This window comes from Camelus dromedarius, chromosome 12 (genome assembly GCF_036321535.1).
Source record: "Camelus dromedarius isolate mCamDro1 chromosome 12, mCamDro1.pat, whole genome shotgun sequence".
Classification (NCBI taxonomy): domain Eukaryota; kingdom Metazoa; phylum Chordata; class Mammalia; order Artiodactyla; family Camelidae; genus Camelus; species Camelus dromedarius.
This window is the reverse complement of record NC_087447.1, coordinates 63,958,356-63,980,015: the sequence shown is the minus strand read 5'-3', so window position 1 is coordinate 63,980,015 and position 21,660 is coordinate 63,958,356. Positions and strand designations below refer to the sequence as shown.

At 41.9% G+C, this 21,660-nt stretch overlaps 1 protein-coding gene across 1 annotated transcript in view; it reads right to left on the bottom strand.

Annotated features, from left to right (window-relative positions):
- Window positions 1-16,732, bottom strand: part of PIWIL4 (piwi like RNA-mediated gene silencing 4) — a 42,139-nt gene extending 25,407 nt beyond the window's left edge. Inside the window, exons 1-7 of the mRNA XM_031460588.2 lie at window positions 16,456-16,732; window positions 15,180-15,264; window positions 12,928-13,053; window positions 7,112-7,326; window positions 4,246-4,367; window positions 2,589-2,669; window positions 345-542 (exon numbers count right to left, since the gene is read on the bottom strand). Coding sequence (XP_031316448.1) covers window positions 345-542; window positions 2,589-2,669; window positions 4,246-4,367; window positions 7,112-7,326; window positions 12,928-13,053; window positions 15,180-15,264; window positions 16,456-16,542 — 914 coding nt within the window. The 5' untranslated portion in view covers window positions 16,543-16,732. The remainder of the gene's footprint in view (window positions 1-344; window positions 543-2,588; window positions 2,670-4,245; window positions 4,368-7,111; window positions 7,327-12,927; window positions 13,054-15,179; window positions 15,265-16,455) is intronic.
- Between the last annotated feature and the right edge of the window lie 4,928 nt (window positions 16,733-21,660).

Genomic DNA, 21,660 nt, shown 5'->3' with positions numbered 1-21,660 from the left:
GCGGAGGCTTCAGGAAACAGTACCGTATGAGCTGGGCTTTGTGGGAGGCAGAAACTGGGGTGGGGGATCCAGGCAGAGGCACCAGAACAGCAAAGTGCAGACTCTTGGGAGTTGGGGGCAGAGGGGACAGCAGGAGACAAGGAAGGACCAGGTCAGACTGTGGACGGCCCAGCACGCCACTCGAGGACACCTGAACTCTAGACAACCGAGAGTGGCCAGGTCGAAGCAGGTGAGCAGACTAACCAGATCTGTGCTCAGGCCAGTGCCCGGATGCTGCTCCTGTTCCCACAGGGCGTACATAATGCATTCTCCAGAGAAACATCTATTTCCACGCAGGCTTTTACCTTGTCAGGACAATGAGTCCGATCAGCTGTTTTTCACACATCTGGGTAAAGCAGGACATGCCAGTTTTGTGGCAGAGATCAGTCATGAATTCCAGAACAGTCTCATTCCGGAGTACCTTATAACTCACATCAGCGCTAAATAGGAGCTGGCTTTCAAAATATGATACAGAAACAGCAAACCCAGGCCAAAGGGACAATCTTTAAAATAAAAAAAAAAAACTCAAATAAGTAAAACTTTTTAAATAAATGTTCTAAATGTTATATCAGGAAAACAATAAACATTTTTTAATGGTGATTTTACATTCCAATCTCTAGATTTTATGAAACAATTCTTTTTCAGTCTGATTTCTTTCAGTGGCTGACTAAACACTTCAGTGCTGGGCTGTCTCTAAACATTATATTTAGGATAAAATACATTCCTGCAATGTAGAGCTGCATTTTGCAACCTTGGCCTCAGACATGTGGACTGGATAATTCTTTGTTTGGGGCTGTTCAGTGCATTGCAGGCTGCTCAGCGATACCCCCCCCCCCCCAGCCTCTATCCACTAATGCCAGTAGCAACCCCCAAGCTGTGGCAACTAAAAATATCTACAGACACTGCCAGATGTCCTCTAGAGAGCAAAGTCGCCCCTGGCTGGGAACACAGCTGTAGGATTCATATGTTAAGGGAGGGCTCTGTTGCAGCATGGGAACATCTCGGTTCAGCAAAGCACACGGACTCGATGTAAGACAGTGAACAGACTGAATAATGAGACCAAGAACTAATCTAAGCGGTGCCATGTAGACGCACAAGGGAAACTGCAGCAGTGGCTACAGCTCCTTTCCACATTCATGAATCTCGTGGTCTGAAGTCTTGAGTAAGAAAAAGTTAGGGAAATGGCATGAAAGAACAGACAGATGTGTTTTAAAAACCATTTCAGTTTATAGCTTGTGGACTTCAGTCACCGTGATCCTAAACCAGCCTTCAGGACCAGCATAGGCACAACCCTAGCTCCAGCTCAGCACAGCAATGAACTGAATTTCTAATCCAGGTGCAGAGATACGTGACAGGGATGAATGAACAGGATGCTTTATACAGACCACGCTGACTCATGGAACTAACATCTGGAAACCTTGCCCTTTTCCTCCACCTGGCAGAAGGCCAAACACCCTGCCCCATTTTCTTTTATGCACAGGTCTTGCTCGACTGATGACAGGGTTACATCTTGATAAACCCATCCCAAGTTGGAAATATCCTTAGTCTTAAATGCATTTAATACATCATAGCCTAGCCTACCTGAAATGTGCTCAGAACACTTAAACATTAGCCTACAGTTGGGCAAAATTATCTAACACAAAGCTTATTTTATAATGAAGTGTTGACTATCTGGTGTCATTTATTGAATACCATCCTGCAAGTGGAAAACAGAATGGTTGTGTGAGTACAGAATGGTTGTAAGTGTGCTGGTCGTTTACCCCTGTGATCGGGTGGCTGATGGGGAGCTGCAGCTCCCACCCCTGCCCGGCACCACGAGAGAGCACCACACTGCATATCGCAGCCCAGGAAAAAGAGAAAAATTCACAGTTCAGGGTATGGTTTCCACCAAATGTGCATCGCTTTTGCATCATCGTAAAGTCGAAGTGCCGTAAGTCAGAGACTGTCTGTACGTCTCCCTCTGTTCCGTGTCTGTCTTTGGGTTACTGGCTGCCTCTGTCTTTGGCTCAACCACGTATTCTGGAGAGCCGACTAACAATCATTTCAAGACATAGCTGACCACCTTCCCTGCAGCATCAACCTCCCAGTTCAGGGTGAAAACTCTGCAAGTGGTCCTAACAGCTCCACCCTTCTTCACCAGGGGAGCTCAGCTTAGCGGCTTGTTTGTCTGACCTCTCCTTACCCAACAATTTCGTATCAACCACCCTGGCTGTGTTACCCTTCTGCCAGCAAGAAAACAGAGCGCCAACTATGTGGTATAACACACTACGGCTCATTCTGCTCCATCATTACTTGTCATCCACAGAAAACTCAGCTTCTGAATTCCTCCTAGGACATATGATAACGGTCTAGCACACTAATATAAGAAAACAGGCTGCTAGCTTTTGACACTTGCCATTCTGTAAAGAATTTGAAAATTTTTTTAAAATTGATTACTTTTCACCCCACAGAGTCTCTCATAGGAGGCACAGTGCTATAATATTGCACCGTAAATTATGCCGTTCACATTGCAACAACGTCAACATAACACAAGATACAAATACACCTACTTGTGCTGGGGAATTTCGACTGGGTCGGAAGGCTTGTAGAAGTTCCGTCCAATCTGGTACATAGACAGCCTTTTTAAGATCCTGCAATTATATATGTATTTTAAATCTTTGTCAAACATCAGTCACTAATGCTGTCGTTGGAAGTTTGTACCCGTGCTGAAACCAAAACAGTAGGAAGTGCAGAGCTGGGAGGGTTAGCTATCGCACATACGTAGGAGAGTGTATGTAGGAACTATCCCCCCGCATCTGGGGAGGACACAGCCGAAATGAGTCCTATCTGCCTGGGTTTAACCGCACTGGGAAGTAGCTGGTCACTCACCGGTGATGGCTGTGCCTGTAACACGCTGGTTAGCCTGGATGGGGCGAGGCAGGCCATGCCCACCGGCTCTTCAGGCCTCCTTCTCATTTTGAGATGAGGAGGCTGCTTCTGATGAGGCTATTCCAGCTCCCCAGGGGCTACCAAGTAACCAGGTTGCCTCTTCAACAACTAAACCTGGTCACCTTTAGAATGTGACCCATGGCCGATCTGAGGCTGCTCCATGTAGGGGGGAACGAGTTTCAAGTCAAGAAACAGGGGCACCAACTGCGTGATTTGGGGCTACCGAATGTCAGATGTCATCTGAGCTTAGCTGCCTTACCTAAAACGGGGATTTGAACAGGACCTGCCTCAGGGTGCTAGAGTAAGTTCTAACACCGGAGAAAAGTCTGCCACCGCAAAGCACCTTCCAATGTCGCTAACTTAAAACAGTCCCCTCTCAGGGAGCCACGCCCAAGACTGGCTGCTGAAGTGGGTTTGGCAGCACTGAGCTGAGGCCCAGATATGATCTAAAGATACTCGCAAGACAGCGGCCTAGAATGAGGAAATCACGTATCTGTGTCGGGTAAGTTGTGCCCTACCCAGCAAAACCGCAGACTCCCCCATCCTCACCCTGGCCCCTGGCCCCTCTGGTTTGCTTTTTAGGTTTTAACAGATCATTCCAGTGATCTACAACAATAGTTCAGGAAAATGGCAATTCTCAAGCTTTTGTGCTCCCATGTGTCATCTGAGAAGCCTGCTAAAAATGTGGATTTTCAGGCCCCACTCACAAAATTCTGTTTAGTAGGTCCAGGGAGAGACTAGGAAATCTGCATTTTGTCAAGTTTCACCCCAAGACAACTCTGAAGCAAGTGGTCCTCAGATCAGTTTGAAGAACACTGAAAAGCTTATCACCACCTTCCTTCTGTCCCCGGAACACACGGGGGAGGGAAGGGGCTGAGAGCAGATGGTGCCAGCCTTGCACACCTCAATTATATCGGCCAGTAGCAAAACCAGTCCTTCCAGTCACTAAGCCAGGCTCACTCAACTTTTAAGTCGGGGGTGGAGGCTGGGAGGCGTACAGAAAAAGAAGAGGCGAGAAAAAACACCTGCCCTGCTACCACTGAGACATCACAAGCTTTAAGTTCTTTGTCTCAACACATGTAATACTGGACAGTAACAGAGGCAGCAGCTAGAGGCTGGGATGCACTGTGGGGCACGTCACTGCACAAGAACATGCAAGTACGTCGAACACTGCCCTAAAGATGACATTGCCAACAAACAGTTACTAACTTTAAGCCCCAGGCTCGATGCTGAAAGGCATCATTAGCTGAAGCTAAATTCACATTTCAGGCACTTTACTTTTTGAAGATGATATTGAAGACTTGGATGCACACGGGAGAGCTTGCTGGCAGCTCCCTGGTCAGAGTGATGGTCATCTTTACAGTCTCGCCTCTTCGAGTTTCACTTGACAATTCCGTGACCTGGAAAAAGAAGTACTTAAAATGCACTCTGTAGATTATCCCCAAGTGCACAGATGTAGAAACGATAAAACCATCACCATGTGATACGTATTAACAGAAACAAAACTGCAGGCGTTAGTCATGTGAGTTATGATCTAATCATTGCATTACGTTTGGAGAGTTTTTTCTCTCTGTATCTTGTTAATCCTAGAAAAGAAACACACCTCTCGACTCTCGAACTTCTTAATAAGGAACCAAAACCAGACTCAGGGTTCAGAGATTCAACACAAAGACAATTCCAGAGCAATGGTTCTTGACCTACTTGGGGGATGTGAAGGGCAGGAGACAGGTCATAATTTACTTTGAGAGCCTGATAAAAGTTACAAATACTCTCCTAAGAAAATGTCACATATGTATGTATCACAACAATGTACATAATGGACCCGTTCTCAGGAGTTCAGGGGTGCCCAGAAGACTATTCCTCCCCATCCTGGGTTCACAGATTTCAGAAGAAAACCTCTAAAAATTTTATTCAAAAAAAAGAAAGGAGCAGAGAGGAAAAGAAGAAGAAAGCAAAGGACAGGGGGCAGATGAGGGGAAGGAAATGTAGGGAGAGCGAGAAGAAAATGGTGAAAGTTAAACAGAGAGGAAATCTGAACTTTTGAAAGGTTTAGAGAAATCCCTAGGGTTCTTATAATCCAGAACGATGTTCTAACAATATCATGAATGCATGAATAGGTTTTTATGCCAGCTGCCCAACTAAATCTAAAGCTCCTTAGACCAGGCAGGGCTCGGTACAGGTTTTTGGAATAAAGAATGAACAGTCAATAAAAATCAATGATCAAGCACTTTGCAGAAGGGTAAGGAGTTCAAAGAGGTCAGTTTATTGCAATCATTTATGTATTTTATCCCTACTTTGTCTAGTGACAGTGTAGGTTTACCCACTTTTAGGTTAAACCAAGAAGGTATGGCAGGAATAGCTCACTGAATGGAAACAAAGAGAAACAGGTCCTTTCAGAGGGGATGAAGTGTTTCATCGAGTTGATGTCTTGCTTCTGAGAAAACTGCACAGAATTCAGAGGCGGAGAGCTATAGGAAGAGCCCACCGACATCCCAGAGAAGTCTAGCAGGCAGGAGAGGGCGGGCTCTCAGACCGCCACAGGGGTCTCAGGACGAAGGCTGAAGACGACGAAGGTGCTGGGATGAGTGGCTGGTGGCAGACGGTCCCCGCTCAGACCTCTGTCCGGGAACTGCTCTCCTAACAGTCACCTAAGGGCAACTCGTCAGTGTCCCCATACCTCCCCCATCAAACACTTGCCCCTCTGCTTCCTGTTACTGGACCCCACAGCCTCCAGTCCCCAGGCTGCTAGCTTCAGAGGGAGCGTCCACTTCTCCCCTCCATCTGCTATCTAATGGGTTGGCCAGTCTTAGCACGTCTACACCAGCAGGGTCTCTAATCCATTTCAGCTGTTCTAGTACCATTATTTACCACTGAGCTCAAGAGCACGTGGTTTGGACTTGGAGAGACCCTGGTTCCCTGCCTCTTGTAGCCTGTATGATATGGATTAAGTTACTTCAACTCCTTAAGACCTCATCTCAAGAGAGCTGTGCTGAATCCCACTCCAGGGCATGTATCTGGAGGAAACTCTAACCCAAAATGATATATACACCCCAATATTCACAGTAGCACTATTTACAACAGCCAAGATATGGAAGCAACCTAAGTGTCCATTGATGGATGACTGGATAAAGAAGTTGTGGATAAAGAATATATATATGAGGGAATACTATTCAGCCATAGAAAATAATGAAATAATGTCATTCGCAGCAACATGGGTGGACCTAGGGATGATCATACTAAGTTGAAGTCAGTCAGACAAAGACAAATATCACAGGATACCACTTTTTGTGCAATCTGAAAAAAATTATACTATTGAACTCATTTACAAAACAGAAACAGTCTCATAGACATACAAAACAAACCTATGGTTACCAAAGGGGAAAGGTGGCGGGGGTGAGGGATAAATTAGGAGTTTGGGATTAGCCGATACAAACTACCATATACAAAACAGATAAACAACAAGGTCCTACTGTAGAGCACAGGGAACTATATTCAATAGCTTGTAAAAACCTATAAAGAAAAAGAATATATATATATATGTATAACTGAGTCACTATGCTGTGCACCAGAAACTAACACAACATTGTAAATCCTGCAATTTCCATATCCAATGATGACAACCATTAAATATACCCTTAAGATTGATATAAATAACTCGATTTCGTATGATGGAACAAGCGATGAAAGGAATAAGTTTTAAATCAAGGATTGATGGAAAGTTCTTTTGACACATGGACACAATTGCATAGGACCAAAAAATTATACAATAAATTTAAAGCTCAGAGGCTATAGGTAAATGGTGTTTCTTAAAGTCTTGCCAATTTGGGGAAAAGTTTAAAAAAGATTCCTATCTCAAGGACATTTTGCCTTAAAAAAAAAAGTTGAAATAGCAATGTTTATATTACAGCTCTTCTATTTTAAATGCCAGACCATCAGCTTCTTAGTTAAGAAATCAAACACTGATGAGGTCTTAATTAGAAAGTCTTTTGCTCTCAGGCATCGGAACAGGAAAGAAGAAAAGGGTGAGTGAAACACTCGTTCCAACTGCCAGGAAAATCAGTTAACCTCTCAAATCTACATGGATGAATATAAATATATGCATATATGTGCGTGTATATATAAAAAAAAATTAACCATACAATACCTTATCTTCTAGCTTTTGTGAGAGAAAAAGGATGACACCATCAAATGCTTTTGCTTTGTTGGAGAGCTCCCTGTGATTATAAAGCAGAGCAATTCTCAGCCTTCTAGATTCTATATCTGGATTATACGTCACATGATACTGGTAGAGCTGCCAGTCTTGGGGCAAGTCCAAGTTAAAGAGATTTGTGACCAGTTTCACAGGTATTCCACTGGAACCTGAAGAAAACAAATAAAAAACTTTTTTTTAACAAAAACAAAAAAATCACATCGTGTTCATATTAATCACAGCATCCAAACTTTAATTTGCATGTGCATAATTGTTGCCGCGAAGCAAGGATTCTTGTTCAGTGACACAAATAAGCTCTAATGCGGCGGTAGGTGGAGGAGGGTATAGCTCAGTGGCAGAGCATGAAGGTGGTCCTAGGTTCAATCCCCAGCGCCTCCATTAAAATAATAATAATAAAAGGGAGTTCCGGTCAAGATGGCAGAGTGGTAGGACCACGAGCTTCCCTCTCCTCGCGACTACAACAAAACCACAACTGAATGCTAAACAACCACCCAAAAAAGACTGGAACCTAGCAAAAAAGATCTTCTGCAACTGGAAACTTTATAAAGAGAGAACCACGGCATGATGGTAGGAGGGGCGTGCTCGTGATATAACTGCGCCCCACACCCCCCAGGTGGGCGACCCCCAAGCTGAAGATTTGTTAAGTGGCAGAGGCCCTCCCACAGGGGTGAGAGCTCTAAGCCCCACGTCAGGCTCCCCAGCTCGGGTTCTGGCATCGGGAAGAGAAGGAGACCCCAGGACGTCTGGTTTTGAAGGCCAGCGGGGCTTGGCTCTCGGCCCCCCATGGGACTGGGGGAAATGGAGGCTCCATTTGCTTGAGAAGCGGACACGGAAACACGTGCACCGGGTCCAAGGGCAGAGGCAGTGGTTTCATAGGATCCTGGGCCAGGTCTGCCTGCTGGATTTGAAGGGTCTCCTGGGGACGTGGGGGATGGCTGCAGCTCACCCAGGGTACATAGAAGCTGGTGGCAGATATTCATGGAGTGTTCATCTACATGAGCTTTCCTGGAAGCTGACATCTTGACTGGGTCATTAGCACCAAGACCCAGCCCCGCCCAACAGCCTGCAGGGAAACTTCAGGCCAAACAACATACAGGGTGGGAACATGGCCTCAGACTTCCTAAACCACTTCATCAGACTTCTTAAGCCACAAAGCCTCTAGACACAGCCTTACCCACCAGAGGTCCAGGACCAAGCTTCACCCAGCAGTGGGCAGGCACTGGCTCCTCCTGCCAGGAAACCTGCATAAGCCCCTAGTTCAGCCTCATCCATCAGGGGGCAGATGCCAGAAACAAGAAAACAATAATCCTAAAGCCTGTGGAAGGAACCCACAAACACATAGAAAGACAATATGAGGCTGCAAAGGAATATCTCCCAGGCCAAGGCACAAGATAAAATTCTAGAAGAAATAAGTGATGAGGAGATAGGTAAGTTATCTGAGAAAGAGTTTAAAGTCATGATGGCCAAGATGTTCAGAGAACTCAAGAGGAGTACAGATGCACAGAGTGAAGTTTTTAGCAGAGTTGGAAAATATAAAGAACGCCCAAACGGAGTTGAAGAATAAAATCACTGAAATGAGCAATACACTAGAAGGAACCAAGAATAGACTAAATGAGGCAGAAGAACGGATCCATGAGCTAGAAGACAGATTAGTGAAAATCAATACTTCAGAACAGAAAAAAGTAAAAAGAATAAAAAGGACCGAGGAGAGTTTAAGAGAACGCTGGGACAACATGAAGTGCACTAATATTCACATTATAGGGCTCCCAGAAGGAGAAGAGAGAGAGAAAGGACCTGAGAAAATTTTTGGAGAGATAATAACCAAAAACTTCCCCAACTTGGGAAAGGAAACAGTCACCCAAGTCCTGGAAGCACAGACAGTACCACACAGAATCAACCCAAAGAGGAACGCACCAAGGCACATAGTCATCAAACTGACAACAATTAAGGATAAGGAGAAAATGTTAAAATTAGCAAGAGAAAAGCAACAAATAACATACAAGGGAACTCGCATAAGGTTATCAGCAGATTTTTCAGCAGAAACTCTTTCGTTTCAGACTTGATGGAGAAATCAAAAGCTCCACAGATAAACAAAAGCCAAAAGATTTCAGCACCACCAAACCAGCTTTATAACAAATGTTAAAGGACCTTCTCTAGTCATCAAACCAAAAGAAAAGAGAACAAAAAGAAGAAAGAGAAAAAAGAGACCTACAAAAGATTGCTTTGGCTGCTTGAGGTCTTTTGTGGTTCCTTATAAATTGTGGAATTGTTTGTTCTAGTTCTGTGAGGAATGTCACGAGTATTTTGATGGGGGTTGTGCTGGATCTGTGGATTGCTTTGGGTAGTATGGCCATTTTGATAGTGTTGATTCTTCCAATCCAAGAGCACAAGAAATCTTTCCATTTCTTTGTGTCATTTTGGTTTTCAGAGTATAGGTAACCTCCTTGGTTAAATTTATTTCTGGGTATTTTGTTGTTTCTGATGCAATGGAAATGTCTCTGCCAGTTATAAAATTCTGGTTTTTGAAGTGGGGGAAAAAAAAGTGATTAAAGGGCCATAAATGGCAAAATAGCCTTCTTTTTTATAGGTGAGTTGTATTCCATTACAAATACATATATACTGCGTCTTATTATCTATTCAACTATTGATGTGCACTTAGGATGCTTCCATATCTTGGCAATTATAAATAATGTTGCTGTTAATAGCAAGGTGTACGTATCTTTTTGAGTTAATTCTTATATTGTGGTTGGTTTTATTCCTTTGATAACTATGTAAGTTTAAAAAGCTAAAGCTCTAAACGTTCTTAGAAACAATGAACAGCACATATATGTAAATTAAAAGATATGTGCAGTAAAAAAAATTGAGCTATGAAGCCATGAAAGACATGGAAGAAACTTAAAAGACATATTACTAAATGAAAGAAGCCAGTCCGAAAAGGCCACAAACTGTACAATTCCCACCCAGTGACATTCTGGAAAAGGCACAACTACAGAAACAATAAAAAGATGGTGGTTTCCAAGGGTTTGGGGAGAGGGAGGGAGGGATGAATAGATGGAGCACAGGGGATTTTTAGGGCAATGAATTTATTCTGTATGATACTAAAGTGGCTACATGTCTTATGCACTTGTCAAAACCCATAGAATGTACAACATCCAGAGTGAACCTTAATGTGAACTATGGACTTTGGTTGATAATAACGTGCCCATGTTGGTTCATCGATTGTACCAAATATGCCGCACTGATGAGGGATGCTGAGGGTAGGGGAGTATAGATGTGTGGGTGGGGAGGGCTATGTGGGAACTCTGTATTTTCTGCTCAATTCTGTTGTGAACCTAAAACTGCTCTAAAAGAATAAAGTCTATTTAAAAATAATAATAATAATTAATAAACCTAATTACCTCCCCACCAAATTTTTTAAAAAGCAAAAATAAACCAAAAAATAGTAAAAAAAAAAAAAAAAAAAGATAAAGATAAAAATAGAAAAAAAAAGCATGTAAAGACAAAGATGTTTAATAAGTGGCAGTTTTCTTTTTAAAAAAAGATAAGCCCTAATAACCAGCAGCTTGAAAACCTTACAATGTCCTACAAACAAAAAGATAATGTACAAAACAGGTCTCATAAGAACCAAAGAACAAACACTCTTGGTTTCAGGAGAAGAGGAACATCTGAATTCAACTACCCTAGGACTCCTTCCAAAGTCAGCCTGCCAGCTGATTCTGTGCAACTCAAATTGGCTTGAGAAATAGTTTCAGATGCTGCCCTGAAATTAGGTACTCTCGAATCATAAAGAAACTATCCAGTTTTTACCATGAAGACAACCCTCATCCTCTTGGAAATCCAGATAATCAAAAGTTCATCATACTTCAGAAAACTGTGAACCAGTTCAATCAGTGGTTAGCAGGCTCTGCAAGTCCCAGAGAAGGCCCTCACAGATTTAGGGGGTACTGGGGAGGGAGGAAGAAACTTCACATTTCCCTGCATGAGAACAGACAGGGCCTCTGGGCTTCTGGTTTCTGCAGGCATGAGGAGGCCAGGTGTGTAGCCAGGAATTTGATCCCCCACAGAATTTTTATGCATCTCTTCAAAATCTGCCAGACAAATTCAGAGGTGGCTACGATGTAGCTAGTCAGTGCCCAGGATGGCATAAGCTCCCTCCAAGACAGAATCTAGAAAGGCACAGAGAAAGTACTTCTCACCTTGTGACCGAGCAGGACCCTATGAGGCCTTCCTGCCACAGACCCCTCCCCCACACCCTCTTCTGTAGCTCCTCTCTGAAGTACCCAGATAATAGTATCTGATGCACCTTTCCTGAATTTTTCAGATGCTAAAACCACCACCAAATGGAAGAAATTAACTACTTGATGATCATGAGCATGTAGCTCCCAGACCTTCTGGTGCCTAAGGATCGACAATGTTAACTGGCCTGTCACCTCACCATCGATGAATCAGAGAATTGTGCACAGCTGATCACATACCTGGGACCCCCCCCCCTCACTTTGCCTTTAAAAATGCTTTGCTGAAACCCTTCCGGGAGTTTGAGGTTTGAGGGGCATGAGCCACCAGTCCCCCTTGCTCGGTCCTGCAAAAAACCTTTCTCAGCTCCAAACTCCAACGTTTCCATTCCTTCATCCTCACCGTATGTCTGGCACTGGGTTTGGTAACAACCTCGCCTTGTAGTAGGGAATTACTCAGTGTCTGACTTATAGAAAAGAATTATCAAATAGACACTATTTTGTCTTTCTCGTGGAGGCAGTAGAAACATGAGCTTTGAGGTGATGAGGAAGAAAAAGTACCATGTAGACCTTACACAGTATCCCCTCAGCTTCGACCTGTGTAACTATCCAGTAGAGCAAGGAATCACTGTGTGATTTTAGTTAAAGAAAAGCTTTTCGTTGTGGCTGTTCTCCCAGAGGAAATGGCAACATATTTTAGCTGCTCATATTAAGGGACAAAGAGAAGTCATCCCAGAATATCAGAGGTGGCAATACCCTTTGAGATCAACTCCACCAGGGTGTTACCACGACCCACTAGTGCCGCAGTTATCAAAGCTAAGTGAAATGAACCACCACGTTTCACGGAAAGACCAGAACACAATAAAGTGGACCGCAGTGCCCTGCCCATCAGAAGGGCAAGCATTGTTTCATGACACTTTGTTTCGATTGTGTTTGTGTAGTGTGTGTGCGCTGGGTAACAATATATCTATTTATTTCCCTGCAGGATTTTACAGAGTTTGAAAAAGACGGATCTGCATGAGTGAGTCAACTTCTGGAGAGAATCACAAAGCCTTTTGAGAATCATGTGAGAACAACAGACCTACTTTCCATGCAAATACATATCCTCACAATTCTAGGTGCAATTTCAGGGGGTGAGCCCAGAATCTGGGTGAAGAATTCTCAAAATAGGCTACATTTTTCTTTTCCCAGGTGAAGTCTAAAAAGGTTATTATTCCCCATATAGGAAAAAGCTTGGGAAAGCGACTAAACATATCTGTGGACATACAGCCCAGGGGTAAGAAGAAAATCCTTTCAACAAGTGAAAGGTTGTTTTGTAGAAAATGTTATTCTTTCCATTAATAAAAGAGAAAATGAAGACTAAAACAACTAGTGTGTGATAATGCCTTGAATAAAGCAGATGTTCAATACATATCTTTTATGACAATACATGAATTTGTTTATTTCAGATCTAGAAGTTAAAATCCCTTAAGCAAGATTTGGTAACATTCAAAAAATAAGCAACATAAAATTGGATACCTTTTTTGCAGTTTCTCACGTGGGCCATTTTCTCTCTGGTACAAACAGCCAAATCCACGAAGTCTCGTCTGAGTTTCCCACCTCTTTCCTTGAAGGTACATCCAGCATCACCAGCAGAAATACCATCTTCATTTAAAACATGAAGCGAACACCGTAATCTCTCACATTTCAAGCAGTGGTATCGCTTACAAGTACTCTAGCAAAAATGCATCTAGGAAAAAAATGCGTCTAGAACCAAAACTCAGATTTTTGTGGCTTTTAATCAAACTGCCCACGTGGCGGGAAACAATCATAACTCTATGGAAGTCTTCAGCCTGAAAATTGAAAATTGTGAAGGAAGCATGGCATGTTTTGTTAGAAATACCAGACCTTGGGTGAGTCCCATCTCATAACATTTGGGGCTGGTCTGATTCTCCACTTGGCTGAGGAGGAGGCTCTGTCTCCCTGCGGAAGCTCCACGCCCGTTTATGGACGGCCCGTCTCCATCTCCCTCTTTGATTCTTTTAGCTCTTATGTAACACCCTGAACGCTAACATCTGCACCAACTTCTGTACAGATGGGGCTGAATCTCTGACCTTTCCCAATCACAAGAAGAGAAATGCCCAGACACTACCACCAGTTTTGTGTGTGTGTGTTTGTTCTTTTCTTCAATTTTTTTTTAAATGGAGGCACTGGGGATTGAACCCAGAACCTTGTACATGCTAAGCATGCGCTCTACCACTGAGCTATACCCCCTACCCCTGCCATTAGGTTTTATGCTAGACCATTCCCCTGAGAATGAAAGCCAGCATTTCACCTTGGGAGAGACCACTTACCTGTTAGCTTTTAGAAAATGAGAAATTAAAATCTGTTTCCAGATGAATATTTTCTTTTTCAATGAGTATGAAGAGATGCTAATTTTTTGGATACAACTTGGGCACTTTTAAAATAACATGAGAATATAAATTTTATATTACTACATTATTATTACTATGAAGGAATATGACTAACAGTGTGACAGATCTCTAGGACTCTGACTTGATCACTGTCATAGACATTGTAGGCAACTACCCAAATGGCATTACCACTTGCCCAAAACTGCTGTCCACACCTTTCTCAGCAGAGTCCAAGCCTCCCAGGAAAATCACAAAATGTACTTAATTTTTTTTTAATTGGATTATTCTCACTAGATTACCCATATCATTTACTGCTCTTGGTTTCAAAAGACGTTCAGTGGTTTCTAAAAATTCAATACTGTAGAACAGGAATGGCTGGGGGAAGGGCAAGCAGGCAGTTACTGTTTACTGGGTACAGAGTTTCAGTTCTGCAAGATGAAAAAAGTTCTAGAGATGGATGGTGGCGATGGTGGCACAACAGTATGAATGTCCTTGATGCCACTGCACCGTCCCCTTAAAAGTTGGTAAAGTGGTCCATTTTACCTTATGCATGTTTTACTACAATTTTTAAAAATAAATAAAAATCCAATCTACCCTCTTAGGATGAAGGCTTTCCATCGCTTGCTAGTCACAAGAATGTGCAGCAGATGTGGAAAGAAATTCCAAAGAAAAGTTGGAATAACACTTGAATGGTGGCAGTAGTGCTGGAATTACGAGACAATATATTACAGTTGTTTAAGTCACCCAGCCTGCGGTTCTGTGTGGGCAGCCCTAGCAAGCCAGTGCATCGGGCATGCCGACTTGCATGGTGCGGTGGGGCTACTTGGAGTAGCATGCTGACAAGTATCCTGAGACCAAATCTGGTGATGTCTATCATGGATGGGGAAGGAAGAAGGGAGAAGAGGCAACAGGCATGCCCGGTTTCTACCCTCCCTGCAAGGCAATGGTATTGGCACTTATGTCATAAAGAATTTAAAAATATATTTTCAAAATTATTCTGTAGGGAGCAAGGTATAGCTCAGTGGTAGAGTGCATCCTTGGCATGCACAAGGTCCTGGATTCAATCCCCAGTACCTCCATTAAAATAAACAAACAAACCAACCTAATTACCTCCCCCTGCCCCAAAAAAATAACATGAAAAAAAAGTATTCAGTAAATAGACAGAATCAGAAAAACCAACTTCCTAATGTCTGTGGCTTCCCAATTGCTAAGCACTGTCAGGAAATTCAGGGGCAGAGTCTGTGTTTGGAAGCCCCAAAGAAGCACAACAAACAAGTGGCATCCTTCAGGAAAAGGAAGATGGGAGGCCCGAGGAGTGACCCTGTACCATAAGGCTTAGCAGACTGGAACAGGACTGGGTGGAACAGACTGAGCTGCACTTACATTTCTGGGAAATCCTGCTTGTTCCCACGGGGCCGCTGCTAGAGGATACCTCACTGTCACCGAGACCAACAGATGGAGGCTAAAATGGGAAAAAAAAAAAAAAAAAAAAGAAAAAGTTCGGCCAGATTTAGGATGTTAAGTCATAAATTAAAACATGATCACAAGAAGAATATCACATGCTATGTCATTAGATTACCAAGAGCTAGGCAATGAATGTTAACAGGTAAGATGTTTGAGAGAGGAGAGATTGCCCATTTTAGGAGGCGAGGATAAGGACAAGCTATGGTTTTCCGCATTCATCAGTCTTTGATTTCAGTGCCAACTGTGAGCCAGACACAGCCTTTAGCCCCTGGACACGGAGAGAGGCAGAGGTGTGATCCTTGTGCCCAAGGAGCTCATCAGACCGAAGGCGGTACAGGCAAGAGCGGACCTTATGCTTTCGTGCTGCACAGACGTGGGGCCTCCCGTGTGAACACGCCTGGAGCAAGAAAATTAATTGGGCCCGAGGACCTGGGCCACCAGCTGAGATGATGACTCTCCTGAATAAACTGTCCAAAATTAGTTCACGGAAGAGGTGAACGGAACCATCAATATTTTCTCTTTACAGTAACTACTTCTCTTTGTTCCAGAATGTATACATCTGGGCCTGCTAGAAAATGGATACAGATCAAGAGAAGACGTCTGCGTGACAGTAAAGGCATAATGACCAGACTACTCACGTGAGCACCTTTAGTCTAAGAGACTGCTCCAGATACTGAGTAGTTGTAACATTACTTAAAAACTGCTGATTTGCCGCTCAATTCAACCCAGCTGCCTAAGTCTAGGAAGGAGCCCTACACGCAGTGCTTGCTCAAGAAACAGTAGTTGATTATCTATGACCTTCGTGTTTGAGATTATTTTTATATATGAATTAACAAAACGGATTATATTCGATTATCTGCCATAAAATGGTCCCTTTGACGATAGGGGCATTTTCACCAGGAGACCAAACGAAGTAGTTAAAACTCAGGAAGCAGAAGAGAAGGATACACTTGCCTCCAATTTTCAGCCCTATTCACTGGCTAAAATAGCGATATTAATTAATATCTTAGACAAATTCCCCAGCAAGGTGGGGGGTGGGCAGAAAGCCTGGAAAGACTCCAAGTTGAGAGAGAAGATAACCCAGTACTTCCTAGCAGAGAGGAAGAGGTATCTGCAGAGGAAGGCGACGTCCAGGAAGGAAGCAGAGGTAGGAGAGAGCAAGACTCTGTCGGCTAACGGGTCTACAAACCGAAGGGGAGGCGTGGAGGCGCCCCACCTCCGCGTCGCTGGAGCTGCGGGCCCTGCCTCGCGCCCTGGCGCGGGCGCGGCCAGTCATGTTCCGGATGAGCGCAGAGTGACTTCAAAGGCAGCCAAGTCTCAACCACGGTATTTTTTCCACTGGCATCCAGATGGCGAAGCTGCGACGGAGGCGGTGGGGGTGGTGGGTGTCTGGCCCTGGGGAAGGAACCGCAGCCGACGTTGCGGGGTGGAGGGGCGCGCACAGCCTGCCAGGTGCCCGCGGTGGGAGGGGCGGGGGTCAGAAGGGGAAGAGCGCGTGGGCGGGAGCGCGTGGGCGGGGGGGGGGCTCAGACTTCTTGTCCCCACCCTCCGCTCCTCCCCCTCCAAAAACTGGCATTATACAGCTTTCTGGGTTTTGCCCATGACATGTGTGTATAAGGTTTCATCTCACTGTTACTTTTTTCTTTCTTTTCTGCTCGCAGGTGTGGGTAACCACCCCTTCATAGGCGTATTTGCTGTGGAGTTTTCTGTGAATTGTCTTTATACCCATTACTGTTTTAAACTGGATTTCTCATGTTTTTTCTGGTGATTTGGAAGAAATTTTTTTTAACATTGCAAATATCTACTTACAGTTTCTCACTCGTTAGTTTTAACTGTGAAGTTCTTTCATCAAAATTCTTAATTTTTATGTAGTCAAATCTAAATTTTTTAACATTTTTTATTGATTTATAATCATTTTACAATGTTGTGTCAAATTCCAGTGTAGAGCACAATTTTTCAGTTATACATGAACATATATATATTCATTGTCACTTTTTTTTCTCTGTGAGCTACCATAAGATCTTGTGTATATTTTCCTGTGCTATACAGTATAATCTTGTTTATCTATTCTACAATTTTGAAATCCCAGTCTATCTCTTCCCACCCCCCCCAACCCCTTGGCAACCAGAAGTTTATATTCTATGTCTATGAGTCTATTTCTGTTTTGTATTTATGCTTTGTTTGTTTGTTTGTTTGTTTTCTAGATTCCACATATGAGCGATCTCATATGGTATTTTTCTTTCTCTTTCTGGCTTACTTCACTTAGAATGACATTCTCCAGGAGCATCCATGTTGCTGCAAATGGCGATATGTTGTCAGTTTTTATGGCTGAGTAGTATTCCATTGTATAAATATACCACTTCTTCTTTATCCAGTCATCCGTTGATGGACATTTAGGATGTTTCCATGTCTTGGCTATTGTAAATAGTGCTGCCATGAACATTGGGGTGCAGGTGTCATCCTGAAGTAGGGTTCCTTCTGGATATAAGCCCAGGAGCAGGATTCCTGGGTCATATGGTAAGTCTATTCCTAGTCTTTTGAGGAAGCTCCATACTGTTTTCCACAGTGGCTGCACCAAACTGCATTCCTACCAGCAGTGAAGGAGGGTTCCCTTCTGTCCACAGCCTCTCCGGCATTTGTCATTTGTAGATTTTTGAATGATGGCCATTCTGACTGGTGTGAGGTGATACCTCATTGTAGTTTTGATTTGCATTTCCCTGATAATTAGTGATATTGAGCATTTTTTCATGTGCCTGTTGATCATTTATATGTATTCCTTGGAGAATTGCTTGTTTAGGTCTTCTGCCCATTTTTGGTTTGGGTTGTTTATTTTTTTCTTATTAAGTCGTATGAGCTGCTTATATATTCTGGAGATCAAGCCTTCATCAGTTTCATTTGCAAAAAAATTTCCCATTCTGTAGGTTCTTTTTCTGTTTTACTTATGATTTCCTTTGCTGTGCAGAAGCTTGTAAGTTTCATTAGGTCCCATTTGTTTATTCTTGCTTTTATTTCTATTGCTTGGGTAGACTGTTCTAGGAGAACGTTTTTGAGATGTATGTCAGATAATGTTTTGCCTATATTTTCCTCTAGGAGGTTTATTGTATCTTGTCTTATGTTTAAGTCTTTGATCCATTTTGAGTTGATTTTTGTGTATGGTGTAAGGGAGTGTTCTAGCTTCACTGCTTTACATGCTGCTGTCCAGTTTTCCCAACACCATTTGCTGAAGAGACTGTCTTTATTCCATTGTATATTCTTGCCTCCTTTGTCGAAGATGAGTTGACCGAAAGTTTGTGGGTTCATTTCTGGGCTCTCTATTCTGTTCCATTTGTCTATATGTCTGTTTTTGTATGAATACCATGCTGTCTTGATGACTGTAGCTCTATAGTATTGTCTGAAGTCTGGGAGAGTTATTCCTCCAGCCTCTTTTTCTTCAGGAATGCTTTGGCAATTCTAGGTCTTTTGTGGTTCCATATAAATTTTATTATGATTTGTTCTAGTTCTGTGAAATATGTCCTGGGTAATTTGATAGAGATTGCATTAAATCTGTAGATTGCCTTGGGCAGTGTGACCATTTTAACAATATTGATTCTTCCAATCCAGGAGCATGGGATATCTTTCCATTTTTTAAAGTCTTCTTTAATTTCCTTCATCAACGGTTTATAGTTTTCTGTGTATAATTCTTTCACCTCCTTGGTTAGGTTTATTCCTAGGTATTTTATTACTTTGGGTGCTATTTTAAAGGGGATTGTTTCTTTACTTTCTTTTTCTGTTGATTCATCCTTGGTGTAAAGAAATGCAACTGATTTATGAACGTTAATCTTGTAACCTGCTACCTTGCTGAATTCTTCAATCAGCTCTAGTAGTTTTTGTGTGGACCTTTTAGGGTTTTCTATATATAGTAACATGTCGTCGGCATATAGTGACACTTTTACCTCTTCTTTTCCAATTTGGATCCCTTTTATTTCTCTCTCTTGCCTGATTGCTATGGCTAGGACTTCCAAGACTCTGTTGAATAGGAGTGGTGAGAGTGGGCATCCTTGTCTTGGCCCAGATTTTAGTGGGAAGCTTTTGAGTTTTTCACCGTTGAGTACTATGCTGGCTGTAGGTTTGCCATATATAGTTTTTATTATGTTGAGATATGTTCCCTCTGTACCCACTTTGGTGAGAGTTTTTATCATAAACGGGTGTTGAATTTTATAAAATGCTTTTTCTGCATCTATTGAGATGATCATGTGGTTTTTGTCCTTTCTCTTGTTGATGTGATGTATTACATTGATTGATCTGCATATGTTGAACCACCCTTGTGTCCCTGGGATGAACCCTACTTGGTCATGATGTATAATCTTTTTTATGTGTTGTTGGATTCTATTTGCTAATATTTTGGTGAGGATTTTGGCGTCTATGTTTATCAGTGATACTGGCCTATAATTCTCTTTTTTTGGTAGTGTCTTTGCCTGGTTTTGGTATCAGGGTGATGGTGGCTTCATAGAATGAGTTTGGGAGTATTCCCTCCTTTTCAATCTTCTGGAAGAGTTTCAGAAGGACTGGTATGAGTTCTTCTTTGTATGTTTGGTAGAATTCCCCAGTGAAGCTGTCTGGTCCTGGACTTTTATTTGTAGGGAGGTTTTTCACTGCTATTTCGATTTCATTTCTAGTGATTGGTTTGTTCAAGTGGTCAGTTTCTTCTTGATTCAGTCTTGGTGGACAGTATGTTTCCAGAAACTTGTCCATCTCCTCTAGATTATCCAGTTTGGTTCCATATGGTTTTTCATAATATTCTCATATGATATTCTGTATTTCTATTTTATTTGTTGTAATCAAATCTACTAATTTTTAATTTTATGGTTTGTGCTTTTGTGGTTTGAAAGAAAATTTTATTTTTTTCTTTTTTTTATAATTTACAGTGTATTAGTTCCTGGTGTACAGCATAGTGATTCACATATATAAATATATATATTTATACACTTTCCCATATTCTTTTTCGTTACAGGTTACTACAAGCCATTGAATATAGTTCTCTGTGCTATGCAGTAGGACCTTGCTGTTTTTCTGTACATAGTAGTTTGTATCAACCAATCCCCAAATCCCAATTTATCCTTCCCTCTCCCTTTCCCCCCTCTCCAACCATATGTTTGTTTTCTATGTCTATGAGTCTCTTTCTGTTTTGTAAATAAGTTCATTTGTGTTATTTTTTTAGATTCCACATACAAGTGGTATCATGTGATATTCTCTGACTTACTCTGATTTTATTTTGAAAGAAAATTTTCCCTGCCCTAAGTTTACAAGGATGTTATATGACATTTTCTTTTATTCACTTTATAAGTTTACTGTTCACATTAGCTATCCTGTATTCTTCAGGAGTTCATTTATATTTTATACATATAAATATATATTTATATGATATGTATGATATGAGGTAGAGATCTAACTTTATCTCTGTGTACTGAGCCATTTCCCCCTAACATCACCTATTAAACAGTGTATACTATATGATTTGTGGAACCACATCCAGCAAATGACAAATTCCCATACATACCTAGATCTGATTTTGTGCCTTCCATTTCTTTTCTGCTTATCTATATCTGCTCTGCACCAAGACTTTACCATTTTTTATTATTCCCTTATATTACTCCTGAAATCTCAAACTCCCAGTTTATCTCTTCCCAACCCCTTTTCCCCCTAGCAACCATGAGTTTGTTTTCTATATCTGAGTCTGTTTCTGTTTTGTAAATAAGTTCATTTGTGTGTGTGTGTGTGTGTGTGTGTGTGTTTTAGATTCTACATATAAGTGATATCCTATGATATTTTTCTTTGTCTTTCTGGCTTACTTCACTTAGAATGATGATCTCCAGATCCATCCACATTGCTATAAATAGCATTTTCTTTTTTATGGCTGAGTAGTATTCCATTGTACAAATATATCACAACTTCTTTATCCAGTCATAAAATTCATTCTTTATCATTAATTTTTGACAGTTTCATTATAATGTGTCTTAGAAAAGGTCTTTTTGCATTGAAATAATAAGGTGTTCTATTAACTTCATGGACTTGTATATCCAATTCCTCCCCCAGGCTTGAAAAATTCTCATCTTTAAATAAACTCTTTGCCCTCTTCTCTCTCTTTTCTCCTTCCGGTACACGAATTATTCTATTTGTCTTTCCAATCAAATTTGATAGGTCTTTTAGAGTTTCTTCACTTTTTAAAAATCTTAGCATTTCACCTCTTCTGATTCATTTCTAAATTCCTATCCTCCAAGTCACTTATTCTTCTTTCCAACTGACCTTCCGTTACCTAATGCTCTCTAATGCATTCTTTTTCTAATTCATTGAATTCTTCAGCCCCAGAATCTCTGTTTGATTCTTTTTTTAAAAAATAATTTCAATCTCCTTGGCA